The following is a 24,806-nucleotide window of genomic DNA, read 5'->3' on the forward strand; positions in this document are numbered from 1 at the left end:
AAAGCCAATCGTTTATTTGTCAATCCTTCTTTGTCGTCTCCAGCTAAGCCTTGAAGTCGAAGTATGAAATGCAGAGTAACATGATCATTAGAAATAACGAAAATAAAATCAAAACTCAAACTCAAACTCAAATACAAATACAAATATATCTATATATATACACACACACACACACACACACTCACTCAAAAGGAACAGTAGCGTATGAGTAACAAGAAGATCTAGGCACCAACACAAAGATTAAGGGGTTCAAGTCTTTTTGACAAAATTAATACATTGTCATATACTTCATGCCAATAAATGTGTTTATAAATTCTCCACAAAAGCCTCTTTCAAAATTAAACATATCAAATAGCAATAGTTTTCTGATAAGAGATACATAGCATCTTGAAATCCACCTCATTTGGCTCAAACATTTAGGATGCCTACCTAGTGTTTCACAAAGTAAGTTAGCTATGCCCTATAAACACTATTGGCAAACTAGAACGGAAAGTTCGGATGTTTCGGCAATTTATAAACTCAATTTCTCCTGATTTTGGTAACGAATGCAGAGAGAAGCATCATTAAACCACTGGCTAGACAGAGTCTAGGAAATTCTCCTAATCAAAGCACCATGACTTGATAACAAATTAAAGCTAGAATGACTTCGTTGATGTCTTTCCCCGCAGAACAACTTAAATTACTCACAAGGGGCTTAAACCCTAAAATTAATTGCAGTACCAAATTGTTTCATGAAACCTCTCTATTCAAACCCCAAAATCAATTTGATTGCCAAATAAACAAAACCTACATGGCTCAATCAATTTGACTTCACGAAACAAAACCTTTGACCTCATTGATTGTCAAATAGCTCAATCATGAAGTGAAATCAGTTCAACTTCGTTAGAGGAGAAGAAGAAATACCAATCGAAGCGGAGGAGAGGATCGACGGAGTCGGAGTTGGGGGAAGAACACGATGACCAACGGAGTTCACTACATACACAGGGTTCAACAAAACAAGATAAGGAAATAATGATAATACTTTAACTATGAGATACATATTATAACCAAAGAGGAATTACACTTTTGGCTCATCTATACGGAAAACAAAATCTTCAAATTCATTGAGAGCAAAATTCAATGGTGATTCTCATCAATAAACAATCAGCGGTTCAAACTTGAAGTTCGTTTAACTCTCTATCATTTTCTGAGCAACCAAATAGGCACAGGAAAGCTTCGATTACAATTTTACATGGAATCGTACCTGAATCACAATCAAAATTCGGTGCCAAAGCTTCAAATCTGTTGCTAGTGACCAAAGCTCTCAGATTATCAAAATCTACAACCGCTGATTGTGATTTTCCAGTTCTCGAATTGTCCTCAGATTCGTACACTAAGCTTCCTGAAATTCCAGAAATTAGAAAGAAAATGAAAACTCATAGATCATAGGATGAAGAAATTAGCGATGAGCCACACAAATGACAGACTAAAACCTAGTGAAGATTCAATTTGACGGAAATGAAGTCGAAGTCGAAGTCGAAGTCGTTGCCGAGGGAAGAACGCGATGGAGTCCAACTTTCGATTCGTTCACAATTTAGTATGCGAGTTATCAAACCTACTCTAAAAGTTTGCCGCTTGAAAATTCATTAAAAAACATTATAAAAAAAAAAGACAAAATAATTGGTCACTAACCCTAAAACGACAACGTATTTTTCAACGGTAATCATGTAGTGGCCAGACCTAACTTGGTCACTATATATTAATTATACATTTGGTCACTAATAATCAAATGATAAGGCGGGAATCTGGAAATTTTTGCGCTAACTGTTTTAGTGACCAGTGACTAATGTTGATCACTACTTCTATTGTATTAATGACCAATTACAGGTTGGTCACTAGGATTTGGTCACTAATGCCCAAATTTGTTGTAGTGAATTAAAACACTGCCCTACACACCTCCACGCGCCACCCACAGTGGCGGCGCGTGGGGCTCACGCGCCGGCGGCCACCACCTCCGATGGCCACCAAAAATTGACAGTAGCTGCAAAAAAACAAACCCCACAAATTTCTAAACTGCAACAAGTCCCAATTTTACCTTTAAGAGCTCGGATTAAGCCGATGAAGAAAACCCAGAAATCAAGCTTCGGACCCTAGGGTGTTCTTCGTCGATTCGGCCTCCACGATGCAAATCGAAGCAAGAGGCCTTAGGGGAAACGTTCGCCGGCTCGAGGCGCTCCCTTCGATCCAAATTTGGTGGTCGGAGACGGCCGGAAACGGTGGAATCGCCAGAAAAACCAAAATCGCACCCGGAGGAGATTTTGCTTCGAATCGAGGTTTTCCGGCCAAATCGTCGAAAGCCCAGGGTACCAGCGTGTAGAGAAGGGAGAGGCGGTCCTAGAATGACCGGTGGCACGCCGTCAGGTGGCCGAAATTGGAAGTTACGCCGGAAATTCGAAAAACCCCGAAACCGGAGGAGGAGAGATCGGGGGAGAGGAGAGAGAGAGAGCCTGGTAAGTTTCCAAAATTGGAAACTTACCACAGTGATTTTCCTTTTAATAGAAACTTACCATGAACAGTAACCTTTCCTTTTTCGCTTATAACTTTCTCATACTAGCTCCGATTTTTACGAACCACATATGCACGCGCTCGGTTTAACGTCCCCTACAACTTTCACGAAGGAAGTTTTCTCAAATTTTGACCCGATCAAAAAGTCAACTTTTAGGGCCACTAAAGTTACCGAAAAAGAGTAAAAGTAAATCAAATTGTCGTTTACTGTCCAAATGACTAGTAAACCGGTGAATTAAGATACGGGATGTTACACGTCAATTCATCCTTCGAGAACGACATCACGCCCTCCATCCCTAACGCCCATAATGCGCCGAAAGTCATGGTCTGTGATGGTGAAGTTCCTCCCGTGTATCTTGATGCATGAGTGCGAAACATCAAAGCTTTCAATGAACATTTGGCATAGTGGTAGGTTCACTTTCCTGCAACGGATTCAGTATAGTGTCTAAAACCCCAATCATGAGATGAAACAACCTTCTCGTCCAATAGAGAAGCCATAGTTCTTCTGAAATGTTTTGCTTGGCATGTTATTCTGATAGTAACAGGAATATCATATTCTTCCTTGCAACCAGATCGTACACCGATGTCTTCTCCAACAGACACACATCCCCGTTCCATAACAGCATCAGTGGTGTATCTATTCAGTAGGCTCCTTGGGCTATAGCAATGCATGTAATTGTATCTAAACCATTAGAAGTAAGTTAACCCTTAAGTCACTTATTAGATAATTAATCCATTTTATTTATTTTGTAGTAAATAAGCGGAATTGCGGAAAACAAGATAAAATGATGTAAAATTGGAGTAATTTGGAATTTTTGACAAAAGGAGGAAATTGTCGGCACCAATCAACCATAGTCAATGCAAACTAGAGAGTGAAACCCAACTAGTCATGGAACTATTCGAGATAGTTGGAAGTGGAAAAGAAAGAAAAATAGAAATGAAGGACGAGAATTAAGGAAATTGAAGAAAAGAAATGCAGCTTATTAATTAAGTTAATTAATCAAAATCAATTAACTTAATTGATAAGCAAACAAAGCCAAAACCAACGAGAGCATATATAATTGTTTAATTGCTTCTCTTCTTCCACCTGCATGTGCTTCTTCTCTTTCCATTTCCATTTCCATTTAGTTTATTTATTTTAGGATTAAATATTTGTTACTCCTCAAACTTTTCCCTGAAAAACAGTTTAGTCCCTCGTCTTTCAAATTAAACTGGATAGTCCTTATTCTTTCTAATTCTCACACAACAAGTCCAAAACAGGTCTAAAATGACTATTCTACCCCCAAGATCCTTTTTTATTTTTTTTCTCTCTCTTTTTCTAATTTTTCTCTCTCTTTTTTTTCTCTTTTTTATTTTTATTTTTTTCTGGTTCTCTCTCTCTCTCTCTCAAATGCTCCGGTGACTCTTGCAGCTCCCTACTCTAGTTCCCCAACCCCAACTCCAGCTCCGACCAACCCAGCTTCGATCCCATTTCTAACCAGCCTGCCTCCACCGAGCTCCAGTCCCAGCCGGCCACTCAAACCCTCAATCTCTCACCCATCTCTGCCTCTTTGATCTGCTCCACCGAATTCCAACCCCAAATGCCAAGATCCAGGAAACTACATCGGCTTTCACTACTAGAAAAACAAGTCCTTTCACACGGATCGTGTTGTCACAGAGGTTCACACGGACAATTATCCGTGTATAAAGTGCTATAGTACACACGGAAATCCGTGTGTATATATTTTCCACACAGACTATTGTGGCCATATAAGGTTCAAACTGGGACCCAATATTTTTCAAGTCAATTTACACACGGAGTCCGTGTGAAATAAAGTATAATTCAGAGAATCCTGTAAATTTGTCAGAGGGTAAATTAAAAATTCACACTGTTTTCCGTGTGAAATATTGTTTCACACGGATATCTGTATAAAAATATGAATAATAAGATTCCGGTACCAGTTTTTAGTCATGTCAAATAAGTGTAAATTTAATTTACACACAGTATTCCGTGTAAATATGTAAAAGCATAAGATTTTAATATTTTTCTTTTCAGTTTACACACGGACTACCGTGTGAATCCTTTTCTTATTTTTGTCAAATAAGTGTAAATTTAATTTACACACAGTATTCCGTGTGAACATGTAAAAGCGTAAGATTTTAATATTTTTCTTTTCAGTTTACACACAGATTACCGTGTGAATCCTTTTCTTATTTTTGTGTGTTTTATAATTCTCTCCATCGCTCTCTCTTTCTCACATATCTTTCTCCGATTTCCTCTTACATATTTTCTTTTCTCTCTTTTCTTTTTACATCTTCTTGCCCTCTCTCTGTCTCCAGATCCAGATCTAGATCAGTCTCCAGATCTTTTTCTCTCTCCTCCTTGTCCTCGAACTCCTTCCACCCCTCGCGGAACTCGGACCCGTCAGGCGGCAGAGGCAGGACTCTCAACAAGGCGGCGAAGGCGAAGTCATGGTTTCCGGCGATGAAGACGACTTTCTGACGTGGGTATCTGGAGGGGAGAGCGACGAAGAAGTCAAGGACTTCGTTGGTGTGGAAGCCGTGGACGTCGCCGATGCAACAGACAAGTCTGGGTTTTGGGTCTGACATGGTTGGAAGGTGCGATCTGTCTCTTACTCTGTCATGAATTTCTGGGTTTTCAATTGATGTTTCGAGCTCGTGATCAACTTTGCTCTTTCTTGTGATTGTTTCTCGCCTCAGACAGATCGACACCATCGACCTCGGAAAACAGATCGACACCATCGACCTCGGCAAATAGATCGAGATTCATAAAGGTATATATAATCACTTTTGGTTTGTTGTTTGTTTGGATTCAAACTTACTGATCCATATTGCGTCAGAGATCGATTGAGTAGCCGTGATGAATTCTGAAAGTGGATCTTATTTGCAACAACACTTGTGTATGATTTACTGCCATAAGATCCCAGATTTGCAAATCTCAATGAAGAACGATGAAGGAAAGATCCCAGATTTGCAAATCTCAATGAAGAATGATGAAGAAAAAATCCCAGATTTGCAAAATCTCAATGAAGAACAATGAAGGAAAGATCCCAGATTTGCAAAATCTCAATGAAGGACCCAAAACAACATGAAAATAAATGGAGGACCTAAAAATAAATATCAAAATATTTGAATAATTCAATAAATTGATGAATTATATGTAACCTGGAAATTGCAAATTAATAATTAAATGTTTGTAAATTTGAAAATTAATATAATTGATTCATATGGGACCACCTAATATAGCTCACACAGACAAGCTTTCCGTGTGAAAGTGATTTAGCAACGCTCGCAACACATACAAATTCTAAATCCGTGACTGTACTGTGTGAAACTACCCATACACACAGATTTCCGTGTGTATTTCAATGTATTCACACAGAATCCATCCGTGTGAAAGTACCTGTTTTTCTAGTAGTGTTTAGACTAACCCAACGGCGACTACGTGCCAACTCAGCACCACAAATCCATTGCTTTCCTTCTCGACCCAAACGTCGAGAACACATCTTCATTTCCGCAGTCGCATTCTTCTCGCCTCCCCCATACTCTGAACGTTCTTGACAATCATCATGCCGAAATCGCTGCCGTTCTCCTCCTCGTTGTCGAACTAATTGAGTGAGGCTCAAGGCTGCCGAAGTCCTTGGGGAGGAGTTTGAGGACTAGGGGGGAGGAACATGGCATATGGATCGGGTCCTTGGTCCGCCCAGCTCTTTGGATTGCAGCGTCGCTGTTATTTCTGGTCTCGATCGGTTGAATTCGAAATTGGATTTGTCATCGCCGTTGACAACTACAGTGGAGTAGAGGTCGAATTTCAGCGGGATTTTTCAGTGGATGGTGCCGGTCGGATCCTTTTCAGTACATGCAGAGCCGCCGAGCACCAAGCTCTAGATCCGACGGCAGTCCACGGCTTCAAAGAGTTCTCGGATCTGTTCGAGGAGGCGTTCGGCCAGGTGAGGTGGGTTCAGACGGAGAGGTCCTGCGACGGGATCGTGACCGTCCATTTTGACAATCTCAGGCATGATGAGAAGGCCTTGGCGGAGAAGAGGTGGCCAAGGTGTGTTACTGTTTTTGGGTATGGGGTTACTCTTGGATTTGGGAGTGTGAATTTGGAGAGGTGGAGGAATTTTGGATTGGCTCTAGATTAAGTTAAATTGGAATATGGAGTAGAGTAAGAAGGGGGGGGGGGGGGGGGGAAAGAGCAGAGAAGCACGAAGAAAGAAGGAGAAAATAGGCGCTTGATGGTAGAATAGTCTTGGAGAGAGAGAGAGAGAGAGAACCAGAAAAAAAAAAAAAAAAAAAAAAAAAAAAAAAAGAGAAAAATTAGAAAAAGAGAGAGAAAAAAAATAAAAAAACACTACAAGAAAAAGAGTTATTAACGACATTTTATTGCGACACATGGAAGCGGCCGTCGTAAATTATTTAAAAAAATTGGGCGGTTATTCAAACCTTGCGCGGTAAATATCGGCGCTTATAGATTTCCGACGCCTGATTTAAAAACGTCGCACAGTTGTCGTAAATAAAGGAAAACATGTTCGTTTGCGACATATTGAAGGTGGAAAAAAAAAAGGGTTTATTCTTATCTCCTATCTGAGACGGTCTCACCCTCTCACACATTAGCCGCCCACTCTCCATGAAATCTCTCGTCGTTTATTTTTCGCCCACTCTCCTATCTGAGACGGTCTCACCCGCTCCCCAGATTTCTGTCTCTCTGAATGAGGTTACTTCTTTGCTCTTGTTAAGGTTTTCGAAGTTCTATTATTTCAGAAACTAACACGCTGTCCGTCTAATTTAGGTAAACTTATTCAATTCTCTTAATAATGTTTACGGTTGTGGTTTGACGAATCTACTCACCTGGATGTATCTATGATTTCTGTTCTGCTGCTTTTCCAATTTGATTTCGACATTCACTTTGGGGTTGTCTGTATATGGATCTCCAATGGTATCCTGTTTTCTTTTTTGTTTAATTCTTCAAATTCGATCACTTAATTTCCAATTTTGGGAATGAATTCTAGTTTTTTATGTGCAGAAATGGATATATCAGAGTCTGGGGCTAAAAACCCATTGATGCTTTTGTCTACTTGAAGTGTATTTGGTAATTGATGCTATTTTGTTCGGTAAGATTCATCAAATTTTGCAATCTGAATTACTGGGTGATTGAATTGACTTGTGACCTTTCGTTTTCGAAAAAAATTGTCGCTGCAACTAAGGTTTTAGAATACTCTGATTATCTTAATGGTATTTGAAAGGGGGTGTTAGATTTTCTATGCAGTTAAATCTTTAAGTTTTTGTTTTTATTGACATTGTCTTTGATAATTTATGGGTTTTATTTGTATATTATATGAGTTCTTTTTGAATTACATGTAGCTGAAAAAGGCATGAACTCTAGACAGGGCGAAGCTGGCCTCCATGGGTGGTGATGACCAAGGGAGATTGAAGCATTTAGAGAATGCTGAGAGTCTGTTGATACTCAATTAAATAAATAAGGTAGGAGTATTTTAAGTTCCAAGCGTGCAGGAGATGTTTACAAAAGATTTTTGTGTAGTTTGTTTATGCATTTTATTTGGGCTTACCAATTTTCAGGTATTGTTAGAGAACGAGGACTTCAGACTTTACTTTTTTCCTTATAGCAAGAGAATTGTATCAAACTGACAATAAGTTAATGCTTTTGCTTGATGCAGGTGACACCACCTCATTGTCATCTGAGCTTCACAAACATTGTGAGTGGAGGTATGCTCTTCTCCTCTAATTGAAATGGTTACTGCACTGGGAATTTCCTTTGTGTCTTTGTGTTAGCATAGAATATCATTTCGATCTATTGGCTTTTACTTCAGCAGCTTTACATAATGCATGATTATTGCTAGGTTTGGTTACTGTATTACTTTGTGAGCTACCATTTGCATAATCAATTACAATATATTTGCAATTGGTTATCTTTAATACTCTACTTTTAGTATTCTATTAGACTTTATTGGTTACTATTATCATCTTTAATTGAGCTCAGATCAATGAATTTTGGATGTCTCTACTGAGAACTAACCTAAGATCTTGTGAACATGCAGACCTTAGACTAGACTCATAAGCCCAAAAGCAATGTACAGATTAAATTTGGAGATTTTACTACTACAAGAGGTGTCAATAAAAAGAGAACATCATTACCAGATAGTCTCTGTAAGACACCATTGGCCTGCCCAGGGAAATAGAAAAAGAGAAATACGAATGGGATCAAGAAGACAAGAAGCACTTGGATATCTTCCACTGGATTGACATCTACGTGTAGAAGACTTTTCTGAATAGCTTGAAGGCAGTTGGTTTCAATATTAGTAGGAATAGGAATACAAGGGTGCTCTTATTTTAGTTCGAAAACGACCTCATGATTATTTTCATGATATTATTTCCTATTGACATTCAATTGGAGATAATTGTATTTGTCAATTTGTTATTAATATAAATTTGTTTTTTTATCATATGATATATATTATGACCGTAATTGGGAAACAACATCAATATTGTAATGTATGGAAATTAGTAGAACGAAAGTAGATTTTAATTAAAAATAATAATTTTTTAAAAATAGAACAATTGCGACGGGACTCTAATGTCGCCAATAAATTTTTGACTAATAGTGCATTTTTTACGACATACAAAAATGTGTCGCAAAATCCGTCGGAAATAGTATTTACGACGTGTGTAATCTGTCGTAAATAATGGTTAAACATTTGCTACACGTTTTTTAGCGACGCGTGCTCAACCGTCGCAAAGCCGTCGTAAAAAACTTTTTGCGACGCTTTTTCATATTTTTACGACGTTTTTCATCCGTAGTAAAAAGTCAATTTTTTTGTAGTGAAAGGATCTCGGGGGTAGAATCGTCATTTTAGACATGTTTTGGACCTGTTGTGTGAGAATTAGAAAGAATAAGGACTATCTAGTTTAATTTGAAAGGCGATGGACTAAACTGTTTTTCAGGGAAAAATTTGAGGAGTAACAAGTATTTAATCATTTATTTTATTTTTTCTCTTTGCCCACTCACATGCTGCCACATCAACAACCCTATCTCATTCTCCCCCCTCCCACACCGACCACCCACTGAATCATCTATCACTCAACATCAATCAAACCACACCCCCCCCCCCCCCCCCCCCACACACACACACACAAATATATATATATATATATATATATATATATATATATATATATATATATATATATATATATATATATATATATATATATACACGCACGCGTAACATATATAATGTGTGTGTGATCTTTTTTAGGGATAGAGTATTAGACCAACTTTTCGATCATATTTTGGCATCTCAACCATTCAGTTTTTAGGTCCTAATGTGTAAATCATTTCTGTAAATTTTCAGGCAAATTGGTGATCGTTAAGGTATCAAGTTAGATTAACTCAATGGACGAACCAAATCTATCAAACCTGAGCCGTTCATACTTATAATTTTAAATATCCGTTTTAAATGCCTTAACGATAATTAATTGATCGTTTTGGTAGAAAATTTGCAGAAATGATCTACACATTAGGACCTAAAAACTGAACGGTTGAGATGCCGAAATGTAATAAAAAAGTTTGTCTAATCCCCTATCCTTAGAAAAGACCAAAAAAATCAAACTTTAATACACCGTACTGTAGTTTAATATGCGTACTAAAGTTTTATACGCGTTTAATACGAGTTTTAACTAATTATGGTATCACCCATTCTCCCGTTTCAATCATTTAGTTGACAAATTAATTCATAACACCCTAGATAATAACGAAAATTCAAATAATACAGGTTGCAATAAATTTCAAATGGAATCCCTACCTTTGCCTGTTAATTGATAAGACGATGCTGATGCGGTGTTGATGAATGTCCCTTCAGTCGGGATGAGTATCTTATACTTGAATGACGATAGCGGTGCTGCCACGACAGATCGATCGAAATTTCAAAACCTGAAAAATTTGGGGTCGGATCGAAACACTTACGATCTCTATCGTTCAACATTAGAAGGCAATGTATTCAATATATCAATACCTGCGATTTACCTCCCTCAAATTCACCGCGATTGCTTTCTCAGATTACTTCGTCTTTCTGAATAAAGCCACTTGGGTTCCAAATCTGTATCTCAAACCCTTATTCATTAAAACGTGGTAGCTAGGAGTTGACTGATTTCCGACGTTGCCCTTCAAGTTGAAGTCCCCACGTTGCCCTTGATGATTTCTCAGTTAAAACGGGTTTTACCCCGCCGATAGAAGTTATGTCTTTGCCCTTCCGTTAACGATTGTCTGTAGTAAATAGACTTTTATAAGTGCTGTGAGTGCTAAAAGCAATGGCAAAGTATTTGGTAAACTCAAAACTAAAAGTGCTTTTAGTTTGTAGAATGACCAATTTGAACATGAAAGAATTTTTTGCCTCAATTATTTGTAATATAATGTAGTTCATGTTATAGTTAGTTTAATTCTTTATTATGTCTATAAATTATTCTTAACAATCTTTATCATAGCACATAACCCATAATAATCAAGGAATGGTTGGTAAACTTTTAAAGTTTGAGCACTTTTTCTAGTTGATAAATGTAGATGGGATAATGAAAGCTAAGACAACCATATCAAGAGACAAGAAATATAGATCCAAACAAAATTTTCAAGAGTAATTTGTCATTGTAAACCAATGTTCTAAACTATAGAAACAACAAAAAGCTTACTATAATTCCAGTCACAAGGGAGCAATTTTCAAGAGTAATTTGTCTTTGTTCTCATAACACTAAAGGTTTTGCCAAAAAGTGACATGCTGGAAATCGCACATAATTTAACCCTACAAAATGAAGTTGTCAGTATAGAATAAGTAGGGATCGTTTAAACCGGGGATTGAGGGTACACCTGTAATTGCATAAACAATTAAAGAATTAATATGAGTATGAGGATTATATTTACAAAAATAAAACAAAGAATGAAGATATATACAAGTTAACATAAAAAGGGGGGACTTTAGGATTTTTAATGCAAACAAAAATAAAATAAATAAAAGAATCATAAAAGCACATATACAAGGGTGGAACGCAAGGAACAAAGATCAAAGCCACAATCATATGGAAGAAATCAGATTACAATTCTTATAATTGGTTATCTATGTCATGAAAAAGTTGACCATGTGAAACGTTAATAAGTAAACGATTTCCCATATTTTACTTTCCTTGAATATTTAATCTAAGTGAAATCACCTAAATTAAACATATTGAACATGCAATCATAGTCTAGAAAGCTAGCCAATCAAGAACACATTCAATGCATGAAGAACAAAGAAATGATGTCAACCAAAGTGCTCAACCTCTAATATGAGAAAGCTCATCTATTTGCAATCCTCCTTAATTGATTTCGACTTTTGTCCAAAGCCTTTACTACTTATGAAATAGGTTCACAAAACTATTAGGTGAATTGTTTACCTAAATATAGCTCCAATTACATGCATATATCCTAAGTTTTTTTTTTTTTTTTTGAGAAGGCATATATCCTAAGTTGGCCACCAAAGAACACATACATATAATAGTTTTTTATAATCCAAAATCAATTAAGCAATCTCACATACGCAACATAGAAATCAACACATAGAAATCACAACTTTATTTCAAAACATATAAACGGGCTTTAAACTTTGCCCTTAACGTCATGTTAACTAGAATTCATAGTTTTACGAAATCAAACAAAGAAAACAAAAGAAAAAGATGAAATACACCGTGAAAGATGAATGACAAAGCCTTGAGACGAAGAAGAACTTGAAGATCCTTGAAAGCAAGCAATCTTCTAGGAATGACACAAGGGTGGATGGCGGCTAGGATCTTGATGTATTGCATGGCTTCTTCTCCTCCTTGCTTGAAGACGCAGAACTAGAAGACTAGAGAATGGAACTGATTTTTGGTGTGTGAAAAGAATGAAAGAATTTATTCATGAGATGTCCCAGGGTGCATCTATATATAAGGGATGTCCAAGCCTTCTAGATCCTTCTTTTAATTTACAGGAATTATCTAATTGGTCCACACAACTCCAACCAATCAAATAAATCCTCGTCAGCATTCTTGTGTCATCCAACTAATGAGAAGCCTTTAAAATTGCACCTTGGTTCTAGGGAGATAATTAAATGAATATTTTCTGATTTTTATCTCTTTATTTCAGTTAAAGAAGGAGTGTGGGAAACAAGGAATGTATCTGGACTTGAATCCATCATTTCTGCATGTTATAATCCTTGAAACTCTCCTTCATTATCTCTAGGAGTCTCCCATTGGCCACAATCATGTCTAGATGAATTTAGGATTTAATTGAGATGTCATTATCCAGATATATACTTGAAATTCGGCCAAAATCTTTCTGTGTCTAATACGGGCTCCAAAATCTGATTTTTATACATCTTTTCTTGTCAAAAACGACTCCCAATCCATATCACCTTTGTATAGGACGTTTTGGACTTCTTCTAGATGCTTCTTGAATGTTCTTGGGCTCTCCTAGTCCACTCAGGTATCCTAGTGTCATCAGGACTCCTCATGCCTTCAAGACTCCTAGTCGAACAAGGGCTCTAAACATGAAATGTTCTTGAACCTTCTAGAATCTTCTTTGCTTTCCTAGTTCAACTGGAACTCTTTGTGTCATTAGGATTCCTTTTCCTGGCTGGAGTAGGTTTCCTAGTCCAACTAGGACTCTACATTTTCTTTATTTCTCCGAACATATTTCCTAGTTGACCCAGGATTCCTACTTTGACTGGGATTCCTAGTCGGACCAGGAATTCCTGGTTGGACCAGGAAAACTCAATTTCTTCATTTCAGCTCATTTATGCGTCCCTTGTGCCTTGCCTTTGTCATCTCCAATGTCTCACATCCTTCTCATGTGTCTTTAAGCTCATTTCCTTGTCATTTTCTCCGATGTACCAAGAAAATAGAAACTAAATTAAAAATGATTAAGTAAAAGAAATAACTAAGCAAAATATGGGGAGTTAAATATTAAAAAGTCGCAATAATATGCTCCTATCAAAAAGCTTAATATAATTCCCGTCACAAGGGAGTGTAGCTCTAATTCCTTCGCATCTTCATCATCATTCCTCTTGCGAGCAATGCTAACCTGATTCTTCTTGGGACACTCCTGATTCCTCTGCTCTAGATTTGCTTATTCATTCAACTTCACATCCACCCTAACATCATTTCTTCCCAGTGCCTTCTAGGCAATCTTCCTGATCTCTTTGATGGCATTAGGAGCCTTCTTTTGAAATCTGCAAGAAAAGAGTAACACAGTAGGACTATGAGATTCTAAGTCCACAAAATCAAAACCCAACCCTGTGTCACCCGCCATCATCAATCAGCACCTCTGCAACAACTCTGGCCCCATAGTTTACACTAGTTCCATGTAAAAATCCTACAACTATAATTTCGTGCTTCCTTATATAGCTTTAATAACTTTGACACTATAATTTAAGGGGTTTTGTCCATTTACCCTAATTCTAGGGATTTTTTCCCACTTACCCCATTAAGTTTTTTTAATTCTCCCTTACCCATGAAGTAACTATTAAGGTATTCCCTAATACCAAATTAAATTATTTTTTTTTTAATTTTTTTGTTTTTTTAGACTATTTTACCCTCACCCCTTTGTTAAATAGAGAGAGAGAAAAAAAAATGGAAGAGAGAGAAACACTTCGCTGGAGTCCCATCACCGGTTGCCGTATTCTGGCCAACGTCACCGGAATCCGTCACTGGCTGCCAGATTCCGATCACCGGCCGCCGCCCACTGGACTTTTTTGAAAACCTCACCGGAGGTCCCCAAAAGAGGTCGTCGGAGATCTAATAAGTCGCCGGAAAGTTTATTGTCACCCAATAGACCTCTATTGCCCTCCCTATATTGCCCCAATAAATGGGCAATAGACGTCTATTGCCTCCCAATAGAACTTTCAATAGTTGGAATGAGAACTAATCTCCCTAAATTTAGACAAATAAAACTTTGATTAAAGAAAATAAAACAAGGAGATTACATCAATTCAAAACGTCTATTTCCCCCAATAGACGTCTATTGCCCCTAATAGAACTTTCAGTCACTTGAATGAGAATTAATCTCCCTAAAATTAGACAAATAAAACTTTGATTAAGGAAAAAAAATTGCATCAATTCAAAATATTTATTACCCCTCCATAGACAATTTGTTTTTCTTTTTTTTTTCTTTCCTTCTAGGCCTTCTGCCCCCGATAAAAACTTTATTACCCATAGTTGTATAGCAAAACTAACATAGTTGTATAGAATATTAACAGTTTAGGTTTAATACTCATTTTAATCCATTGAGGACCAGTAATTGATCCAAAAAATAAATGTAAACAAAGTCCCAAACTCCCACACCACTCCCAAGCATGCAACTCGGGCAAGAAGAAGAAGAAACAAAACCAGATCAGAGGAGCCTTCTGTCTCCCAACCATGTCGAGCTCAAGACCCTCACTGACGCCATCCACCATCTAGGACTGCTGAGACTGCATGCTCCGGGTCCCACGTACCCAGCCTCAACAACTTTGTATCGGCCGAGGTCAGTCCCTCCGGCCTCCTCTCATTCCCCGCCAGCAGCTCCATCTCCATCCTCGACACCCGTTCAAATGCAGCTCGTCGTCTCCCACTACCCTCGGCCTCGACCTCCTCTCCACCAAGCCTTCCAGCTCCCACTTCCTCCTTCCCGCCGGCGACCGCTAGGGCCACATCGCCCTCCTCGACCTCCGCCTCAAGTCCCTAGTCCTCTGGTTCGACTCCGACACCAACAACAACTTTCGCCTCGCCGTCCAGGACCTCTGCTCGGTCCAGGCCCGACCTGACTCCTACCTCCTTGCTGCCATCACCGGATTCTCCTCCCTTTCCCTCTACGACCCCAACGCATTGTCTAAATCCAATTACGAGATCGATGACGAGGACGAAGCTGCAGATGATGGCCGCCTAGGGCTTGACGATGGAGTAGCCGGCGGTGATGGCTGAGAAGCCGCCAAGGAAGCTGTTGCCAGATCGACGACGGTGGTTTGGGTGAGGAGCAGATTTGTAAGAGAGAGAGAGAGAGAGAGAGAGAGAGAGAGAGATGCTATGTAATTCCTTGGTTAATTGAAGGTTAAAATTGTATTTTTCTCTTTAAATGGTAAAGTGGGAACAATAATCTCTTGATGGGGTAAATGGATTCATGTTGGCCAAAATTTGGGCATTTGGTCAAGACCCCATAATTTAAAGGATGATTTATTAACATGTACTACAAAGGAAAAAAAAACAAATATTCTAGTAGATAACAATTAGTATGATTTCAAATGTGGCCACAACATTAAACTCAACCTAGTGCTAATCATATCATCTGCAAGCATCTATCATATCTCTTAAGATAGTTTGTGCATTGAAAGTGAATACAAATGCAAGACAACTAAACAGAAGTAGTGAAATACTTCAAGATGACATAACTCACACAACCAACCAGAGAATAAGCGAATATGCCTCTACAAATTATACATATACTAAAGCCGCTAGAGCAATACTGTACATAGCACTGTTCATTGAAAATACAGTTTCACCCCCGGTTTTTGACTGTAATCGCAATCCTGCCTTTTTTTTTTCTTTTTTTTTTTACAATTCTGCCTTTCATTTTTTTTTTTATGGGAGAACAATGCTGTTTTGTATTTGTAAATTTTCATAAATCATGGAAAAAATTTATTTTTTGTTGTATCTCATTTGTTGCTAATCTATTATTAACAACAAAACAAATCATATTCTAAGTAGCGCTGATGTTTTTTAGATTGCGAGTATTCGTCTATTACATATGAAACTTGAAAAAAAAAAAAAAAAAAACCCACCGCATTGCGAGGGTTACATCTGCTAGTTCCCCGAGACAGTGTAATGACGGTTTTACCTTCAGTATTTTTCTTTAATGACGGCTGTGTTTCCTTCAGTTACGATTCTGAAAAGCGTTGCCCGCTCAGTCACCTCCTCACAGAGATCCTCGCCTTGCTTCCGCCTCCGGGTTCCTCTCTCTCTCTCTCACACACATTGCAGAGCTTTCACTCATACTGAGCTTGAGGATCTCAGGTCCCTGCTTGCGTCCTTGGCTGCTCAGTCACACAGCGACGGCCAATTCATCTCTCCCTCGGTTCTTCAGGTCAATTGCTTCACTCCCTTCCCGTTTCTTCTCTCTCAGTTCACATAAATTTCCAATGTTTTTTATTTTCAGCAAAGGCAAACTTCCAGGTAAATTTGGATCCTTTAGAGCTTTACCTTCTCGGCTTTTCTGAAAAATATGATCACTCTGAACTTTTGTTCTGGGTCTGTTTAATTTGATTGGTTTCTTTGATTTCTGAGCTGAATTGACAGAGAGTGGGGGTTGATTGGTTCGATTAGGTTTTGGGTGTCCACTATTTGATTCGAAAGTTTGGTTCTTCTGAGGAATTTTCAGTGTGCCTCCTTTGTCTCCTCACCCCTGTTTCGGATACAACCAGCTTCTAATTCGTTCGAGTCTTTGAGTTTTGGGTTCTACAGAGAAAACCCAAAAGTGGGTTCTGTATGGTTAGTCAATCAAGTTGAATTTTTTGATCCTCTGAGAAGAATTAGTAATAAAAGAATGGACCCTTTTTTTTTTTTTGGTTTAATTTTGAACGTGGTGTATATTAGGGTTTCAGTTCTGTACAGGAGTGTGATATTTCTGATGTTGAGATTAAGTGTCGACTAGGGTTAAGTAGAAAATTAGAGGCAGGAAACAGTAGAAAAGAAGCGGGCTGAGTCTAATTAAGCTTTAGGGTTTAAGTATGGATAGTGAGATTAAGGTTGTTTACTTTCATTGCTGTTTTGTTTGGCCTCTTCAATTCTCACCCAAAAAACAAAAAAGCTTCTTTTTTCAGAAACTATTACCATGGTTTTCTTGCTTTGATTTTCAGAAACTGTAGAATCTGTCCATCTTTTTCTTTTGTTTTTTTCATTATGACTCTATGGACCATTCTGCATAGATTGTTTTACATTGATCACAAATCAGTTAATTATCATGGTCTAACAAGTATAAATAGTTTTTTAAATGCAGAGTGCGCACTTCAAAATTTCCAATCTCAGGGTATATTTTTAAACTTGATTTTTATTTATTCACTCTTTCTCATTCATAGTAAGATCAAATCCTAGAGCTTTATATAAAATGATAGAGAATCTTTTTCTGCAAATATGTTTGGTTAAACATTCTGAACATTTCTAAAACGTTGCAAATGCATGATTCCAACTCCGCTTAAGTTGAACATTGAAACTCCGTTTAAGTTGAACATTGAAATATTGGAAATTTATTTGTCTTAATTGATCAAGGAACTTGGTTCTTCATCTGTGAACATTCATTTGAAGGCATTTGGAGATTGGAAAAAAAAAAAACTGTATTGTATCTTTGCCGTGTTAGTTTATCAAGTGAATGGTTTGTTTGAATTTCTTAATGATCCACTATTAAGAAATAATGCTTTTGGTGGTTTTTGAATTTGTGTTCAGTTTGGAATTCTTTCGCATCACAGCATACGAATTGGAATTCCTTGGTCTCTGTCTGCCAAATGGGACTTGGTCTCCATTTTGTCTTTGTTTCTTCTAATCCATTAAACATGATTGAATTTTCTACCAAGAAGTTGGGTTTTTATAAGAGATTTGAGTTTGAAAATTGAGGTCCAATTTTTCTTTATGAATTTGGGTGTTGTGCGGTTACTAGAGCATGTGTAATTGGATGAAGGGACGCTCGAATTGACAGTTTATCTTCCATGAACCGTGCTAATGCTTTTGGCTGGGCTTATGTTAGTAACTGGCACAATACTTGGGAGCTCTTCTTTGTTTATTAGATTGGTCCTTTAATTGGAGTAGTTTTGGCTGCTAGAGTCTTCAATATTTTGTTACCTCCACCAGAAACAAAGGAGAAGAAAGTCTGAAAGGAGTTTGAATATGTAATTCAATAGCAGATATATGAATCTTTAATTTCTGTATATGAATGCTATCTTCTATCAAATCTGCAGTTTTGATCTTTAATTAATTCAAAGCTGCAGATAAGCTATAGCTTCAGCATCAAGAAAATCGGAACTCACTTGGTACATTTTCATTTATCACTGTTTTCGGCTCAGGGTTTTGATTTGATTGAAAACCCTTCTTTTTCTTTGGAGAAAAACGTTGTGGGTTTTAGTTTTCTTGGCTATTGCTTATGTATGTGTGTGAAAGTTTGAATCTTTGGTGGGTTTTGATAGAGATGAGCTCGAATTTTGATTGAGATTGGAGATGGATGAGTTGCATAACACTGTTAATTGGAGTTGGCGCGCGTGTAAATGAGATGCTCTACCTAACTGAGCTATAGCAGATGGTACCAATATTGTTGTAGCAGATGCATGCCTATTACAATCTTATTCCAGAGCATCTCTGTGAACTAAGTCATGCTTTGGCTGTTTTAGCTTGCTCATTCTCAACTCTCAAGTAACATCTTAACTTTGTCTATTTCAAGCTAGAAATGGATAATATTAATGCTGATAATTTGACTGAAACTGAACACCCTCTAAGAAATATAGATTCATAAGTAATGTTTGGGCATCTTTTGAAAAGGTTGAAGTTAAAAGAGCATGGAAATATGGGTTTGTAAGGCTTTGCTTAGATATGGTGCTAGTGGCCTAGTGCTGGTACTAGTCATTTAAGAAGACATTTACATATTCATGAGAAAGGGTAGAAAAAATTAGGTACTGATGTTTCTGGAAATTTAACTACTTTTGCTTAGGATAAGAAGGTTGCACGTAAAGAACTTGTTGATTCTGTTATTACAGTTGAACTGCCTTTTACTTTTGTTGAAAAAAATGATTTTAAAAGAATGATTTGTTGAGCATTTTGTCCTCAATATGGAGGAATTTCAGCCTCAACATGTAAAAGAGATGTGATGTAACAGTTTACTAAGGGCAAAAATGAGCTTTTGAGTCTTGTTGAAAAGTTTGATGAAAAAATTTGTTTGATTTCAGATGTTTGGTCATCGCGTCAAAAAATGGGTTACATGTCACTTATTGCACATTACATTGATAGTCACTTGCAAATCATATGGAAGAATTGTTGTCTTGGCATATACATAATAAAATATTTTTCATCTCTTTAGACCCACAATCAATATAATACCGTTTTTGTTTCTTTGCTTTTCGATAGCAAAAGCTCTAATTTTGAACTGCATTCGTTTCTCTCCAGTAGAATTCAAATTGTGTGAGAGTGCCATTTTGATCCTTGGCTATGAAACGAGGCTACTCAGAATCGTCCTCAATCTCTGTTGGGCCTCCTCAATCGAGATTCAAAGCCAACCCAGAAGGTAATATTTACATACCCTTTTGCTCCTTGGTTCGGATTTGTAAGCTTCATGTGGTAAAGTTTTGATCTTTTTGGTTAGTTTGAGGGGTTTTGGATCTGGGTCTTGTAGTTTTGTAGTCTGCTCTATATTGGGTTGCTGGGAAAGTGAGGGAAAGGGAGAAAGATGAAAACATTGAAGTGTTTTTCTGTTCATGTTTTCGATTAGTAATTTATAGGTGTAGCATTATTATGCTGATAACATCGAGCTGGGATTCTCAGTTTCCCACCTTGCATTGTTGGTAACTTAATTATCCAATTGGTACTCTTTATTGTTACTCCTTTTCTGAATCAACTACTCTTTCTTATTGCTAGAACAAAGCAAAAGACAAAGGATATGTTAATAGACAAATGATGAAGAATCTGAATTTAAAAGCTTCATTTGTATTTCCTACAACGCATGCAATATGGTGAATGCAAGCATTTTGTTAGGGTTTTGTCTTAATCACAGTGTCATACATTGTGCTTTTAGAGGATTCAAATTTCTTGGAAGATGAGAGCACAAAGGTTTTTGCACGAAAAGTGGCCGATCATTATAGTGCAAGAACAAATCAAACTCTGGAAGAACGAGAAGCTAGTCCGATCATCCATTTAAAAAAGCTTAACAACTGGGTTGGTCTTTTAGTCCTCCATGTACTTGAATGGTATGATCACACACTATACTTTTGTTGTTGATATGGTTCCTTCTCTTATCGAGCAGATTAAGAGTGTCTTAATTCAGCTCTATGCTCGCCGAGGAGATGTTGTTCTTGATCTTGCATGTGGCAAGGTATTGGTGGTCCATTTATCTCCCCCTCCCCTTTTGTTTCACTAAATAATTTCTAATATCTTATTTCGGTAGGGAGGTGATCTCATCAAATGGGACAAGGCCAAAATTGGGTACTATGTTGGTATTGATATTGCTGAAGGCTCTGTAAGTGCTGAAATCTTATTATAATCAACTCATTGGTTGACATTCTTTTTATAGATTATGTCTACAGTGACGGAATTATTTTTCATTGCCCATCTGTGCTCTTCATCATAGTTTGTCTTTTTTTGTTTTTGAGTCCAGAATTTGATTGGAGAATCATTTTTCATTGTTTGCCACGGCATTGCTGACATTTGTCTCAGAAGGCGTATAAATGTAATAATACTTGTAGATTTCTAGTTGGCATAAGTTAATAGCTATGATGAAGTGTCTTGTATTCAGTTCTCTAGTTTGTGTCCTTGGTCAATATTGTAGAGTGCTTATTAGTTTCTGGTTTGGTGCGGTTTAAATGTCTTTTTTTTTTTTTTTTGTGAAATAAGGAATGGGGTTGGGAGAACTATAACTTGCTGAAAATTCTAGTCATTAGGATGATATTCAAATGATTTCTGGAGTCCTGAGTTGAGAAGTTCATAGAGGTGTGAACAGATCCTTATTGTTTAATTTTAGAATTTGATCTTCCCCCCATGGAGGGTACTATTTTCTGAACTTTGCTAATTTTGTTTGCTTGTTTGTTATTCACTTGTTTTCTTTTTTGTCTTTTGTTTTTGAGGAAAAAAAAAAAACAACCTCATAATGTGCCAATTCATCGCAGACCTCTTTGTAGCAATAAATTCTCAGTACCACCATTCCCAATTTCTTGTTTCCAAGTGTGGCATTTTGATTTCCTGAGGACAAACCAATAATTTATGACACCTCGGCGCTCAAGTCCTCATGAAGACATGCTGAAGACTTTTTTTTTTTTTTTTTTTTAAATGTGTCATTGACGATCTTATTATCATCTCTTAAACTGTTTACAGATAGAAGATTGTCGTACCCGTTACAATGGTGATGCTGATCATCATCAACGCCGTAAAAAGTTTACATTTCCTGCACGCCTTATCTGTGGAGACTGCTATGAGGTAATGGCTGCTTGCTAAACCATTATTTTTTCTCTAATGAGGTTGCCTGTGCTTCACTCAGTCAACCATTAGCTATTAAGCAGTGTATGTGGACATGAATCCTAAGAGTTGTTCTTTTCCCTATAAATATTAATGTCATGTTCATGTTTTCAGGTTCGACTGGATAAAGCCCTAGCAGATGATGCACCCTTTGATATTTGCAGTTGCCAGGTAATCTTTCATGCAACAATAGAATACATTTATATTTGCAACTAATTAAAATAGAAAGTGAGGATAGCCTTTGAAACGGAACCATCATAAGCCAAATCACATTTTATCTTGCAGTTTGCCTTGCATTATTCCTGGTCCACTGAAGCACGAGCACGGAGAGCCTTGGCTAATGTTTCAGCCTTACTTCGCCCAGGCGGAACTTTCATTGGAACAATGCCAGACGCTAATGTGATTATCAAAAAGCTGAGAGAAGGTAATTTCACACCTTAGAGCTTATGTTTTAGAGTGATGCTAAGAAAGAAATGTTGCATCCATAGAAAAAGAAATCATGCTCTGGATTTAGAAATGGAACTCTTGAAGTTGAATGCAAGACATTTAGTTGAAAGGCCAAGAGGGAAGGCAGGGAGGCACATGGAAAGACCTGGTTGTGACTGGATGATTGTTCTAACAAATACTAAGATATTTTATCCGATTATTTCCTTTTCCTGTTATGTTCTGTATACATCTGTTTAGTTATGTCTTACAAGCAAAATATTGTGTATGATCACCTGATGAAGCTAATGGGAGCATTTTCTCCCTTGTATTTGTGCATAACATTTTTGAGTACCATACAAAATAATTTGTACATTTTTCCCTTTTGGTATTATTGATTGGTGATGCTACTTTGTCTTTGATTGTTCAGCTGAAGGCTTATTCTTTGGAAATAGTGTCTACTGGATACGATTCGACGAAGAATTTTCGAAAAAGGTATCTAAACTAATATTGCAATTATACGCTCTTTGATTTTCAATATTTAGTTCTTATCCAATCTGAGACATGATATTATAATTTTTTTACCTTCTAATTTGACGAAAGTATTAATGTGTGGCTCAGAAATTTAAGTCTTCAAGCCCCTTTGGTATCAAGTACAAGTTTCATCTTGAGGTATCTAACTTCTTTCTTTTTATCTCTTGCTAATTTTGGTTGTATATAAAATGTTATTCTAGATCATTATGTTTGAATTCTTCGCTTTGCAGGATGCTGTTGATTGCCCTGAATGGATCGTCCCTTTTCATGTATTCAAATCATTGGTAGAAGAGGTATAACTTCTTTTGAAATGGTTTTGATGTTTCTCTCAAGAAAATGATCGTTATGCTGCTTAGCACATAAAGGAAGATTGAAGTGCATTCAGCTATTGACATGCTTTTTAAGTCAGTTATAGTTCAAATTTGATGTTGTTGATACTTTAGGTGTTGCGCTCTCTTAGTCTTCTAATATGCATACAACTTAAAAATGTATTGACCTCTTGCAGTATGATATGGAGTTAATTTTTGTGAAGAACTCTCATGAATTTGTGCACGAGTATATGAAAAGACCCGAGTACGTAGAGTTAATGCGGAGGCTTGGTGCATTAGGTGACGGTAACCAAGATCAGAGTATGTTCTTTACTCGTACTTGTTTGGCCCTTAACATTTATCACCATCATGATGTCTTAGATCAGTTTCGGTATTGATACATTTTTTGTTCTTGCTTTGTGATATCCAGGTACACTATCACAAGATGAATGGGAAGTAGCCTATTTGTACTTGTCATTTGTTTTGAGGAAGGTGAGTGCACATTGGGGCAAAATAACCAATATAAATATAATTTTTGGTGACACATTCTTATATGCATGTAACAATGAATATGTGTTATTTTCAGCGGGGCCAACCTGATCGGACTCAACCAAATGGTAGAAGAGATAAAGGGAAGATGCATATATCAAAAGAGGACATGTTGAACGTGGAACATTAGTATATTGTACAACGAATATGTTTCAAAGTTGAATAGTAGGGTATTTGAACACTCACGTTCTTAATAATGATTGATTCAACAATGAATTTATCTGCACAAGAATGCCTCTCTGGTTCAGTTTGATTCATTGCAATTCTTTGTACATGCCGTAGTTGACTGATTCATTAAAGGATAAGAAGAGGAGTCAGCTGTCTCTGCGAGTCACCTTCTTCTAGGCTTCGCTGAACATGCTTTACACATTAGTGACAAGTCCAGCACTGCAAGAGGGGACTTTGATTGCGACAGGTTTGGGCATTTTGTCAGATACCAAAGAACTATTTAGATGCAATATGCAATAGAAAAAACCATGAGTATTGGGTGTAATTGTAATCATGAGCGTATGGAAGTACGCATCAGGATTGTATATAATAGAGGTGTTACAGGTTCCATTCTGAAATATCACTGAATGGAGAAATTTTTTTTATCTCAAAATTGTTATCTTGCATGCAAGAGGCACCAACAGACCAAGAACAGGTTCCTAAAACAGGAAGCACAAAATATGCCGTGCTTAACAATTTTTATAAATCTACAATTTATCAATTGATACCGTCTCAAGTGAGATGTGTACAGTGGGTGATACAAGTCTATTCCTACGTGTTTACAAACTCTAAATCCAAGTATGGGTATGAGCCATAATATATCTACCTTCGGCAATAGTTGACTGACTGTCGAAGCTTTGTTATATGTTAACTACAGTATACAAACTTGACTAGCATTGATGCTAAGTATGCACAATAGATAATAACAAGTGTCTGATAATGTCGGATCACTTCTAGACCTTGATTGCCCCATCTCTACTGCTTGATGTTAAGTGTCTTTGATTCAACTTAACAGAGGCCAATGAAAGGATTGAAACACGATGGCAGGCAGCAGTATCGGTGGCAGCAGCTGCAAGAACTGCCTTGGTTTTCAACTTTGTTGTTAGAGGCCGTCTCTGTCTCCTACATTGTAAGCAACAGCAAGTTTAAGAATTCCATGTGCAAAAGTAACAATAAACCATATATCTTTTTAATAGAAACAAGACT

At 37.3% G+C, this 24,806-nt stretch overlaps 1 protein-coding gene and 1 long non-coding RNA gene across 23 annotated transcripts; both read left to right on the forward strand.

Annotated features, from left to right (window-relative positions):
• Positions 1-7,108: 7,108 nt before the first annotated feature.
• On the forward strand, positions 7,109-8,905 carry LOC133713863 (uncharacterized). 4 transcript variants are annotated; one of them, XR_009848293.1, is made up of 6 exons: positions 7,109-7,261; positions 7,337-7,483; positions 7,571-7,658; positions 7,909-8,028; positions 8,223-8,271; positions 8,604-8,905. It is a non-coding gene; the product is annotated as an uncharacterized LOC133713863 (long non-coding RNA). The 4 variants fall into 4 exon arrangements; XR_009848292.1 differs by having other exon boundaries at positions 7,109-7,483; XR_009848295.1 differs by having other exon boundaries at positions 7,109-7,483; positions 7,931-8,028.
• A 7,579-nt stretch (positions 8,906-16,484) lies between these two features.
• On the forward strand, positions 16,485-24,205 carry LOC133718003 (mRNA cap guanine-N7 methyltransferase 1-like). Of its 19 annotated transcripts, none has more exons than XM_062144781.1 (16): positions 16,485-16,681; positions 18,546-18,617; positions 18,771-18,851; positions 19,700-19,858; positions 20,366-20,505; positions 20,594-20,662; positions 20,735-20,806; positions 21,658-21,759; positions 21,913-21,969; positions 22,084-22,222; positions 22,652-22,716; positions 22,843-22,893; positions 22,986-23,048; positions 23,261-23,384; positions 23,494-23,555; positions 23,650-24,205. In XM_062144781.1, the coding sequence occupies exons 4-16, from the start codon at positions 19,783-19,785 to the stop codon at positions 23,740-23,742; spliced, it is 1,113 nt and encodes a 370-aa protein (XP_062000765.1). In that variant the 5' UTR covers positions 16,485-16,681; positions 18,546-18,617; positions 18,771-18,851; positions 19,700-19,782; the 3' UTR covers positions 23,743-24,205. The 19 variants fall into 19 exon arrangements, with proteins under 19 accessions (XP_062000765.1, XP_062000767.1, XP_062000759.1 ...); XM_062144783.1 differs by having other exon boundaries at positions 18,576-18,617; positions 18,771-18,883; positions 19,741-19,858; XM_062144775.1 differs by having other exon boundaries at positions 18,576-18,617.
• Positions 24,206-24,806: the final 601 nt, after the last annotated feature.

This window comes from Rosa rugosa, chromosome 6 (genome assembly GCF_958449725.1).
Source record: "Rosa rugosa chromosome 6, drRosRugo1.1, whole genome shotgun sequence".
Classification (NCBI taxonomy): Eukaryota; Viridiplantae; Streptophyta; class Magnoliopsida; order Rosales; family Rosaceae; genus Rosa; species Rosa rugosa.

Excerpts from the sequence above, each read along its gene's own strand:
- LOC133718003 (XM_062144781.1), top strand. The coding sequence starts at position 19,783 with ATGAAACGAGGCTACTCAGAATCGTCCTCAATCTCTGTTGGGCCTCCT. Across the intron at positions 21,760-21,912 it reads TCTGTGGAGACTGCTATGAG|GTTCGACTGGATAAAGCCCT; the intron begins GTAATGGCTGCT and ends TCATGTTTTCAG. Across the intron at positions 21,970-22,083 it reads TTGATATTTGCAGTTGCCAG|TTTGCCTTGCATTATTCCTG; the intron begins GTAATCTTTCAT and ends TTTATCTTGCAG.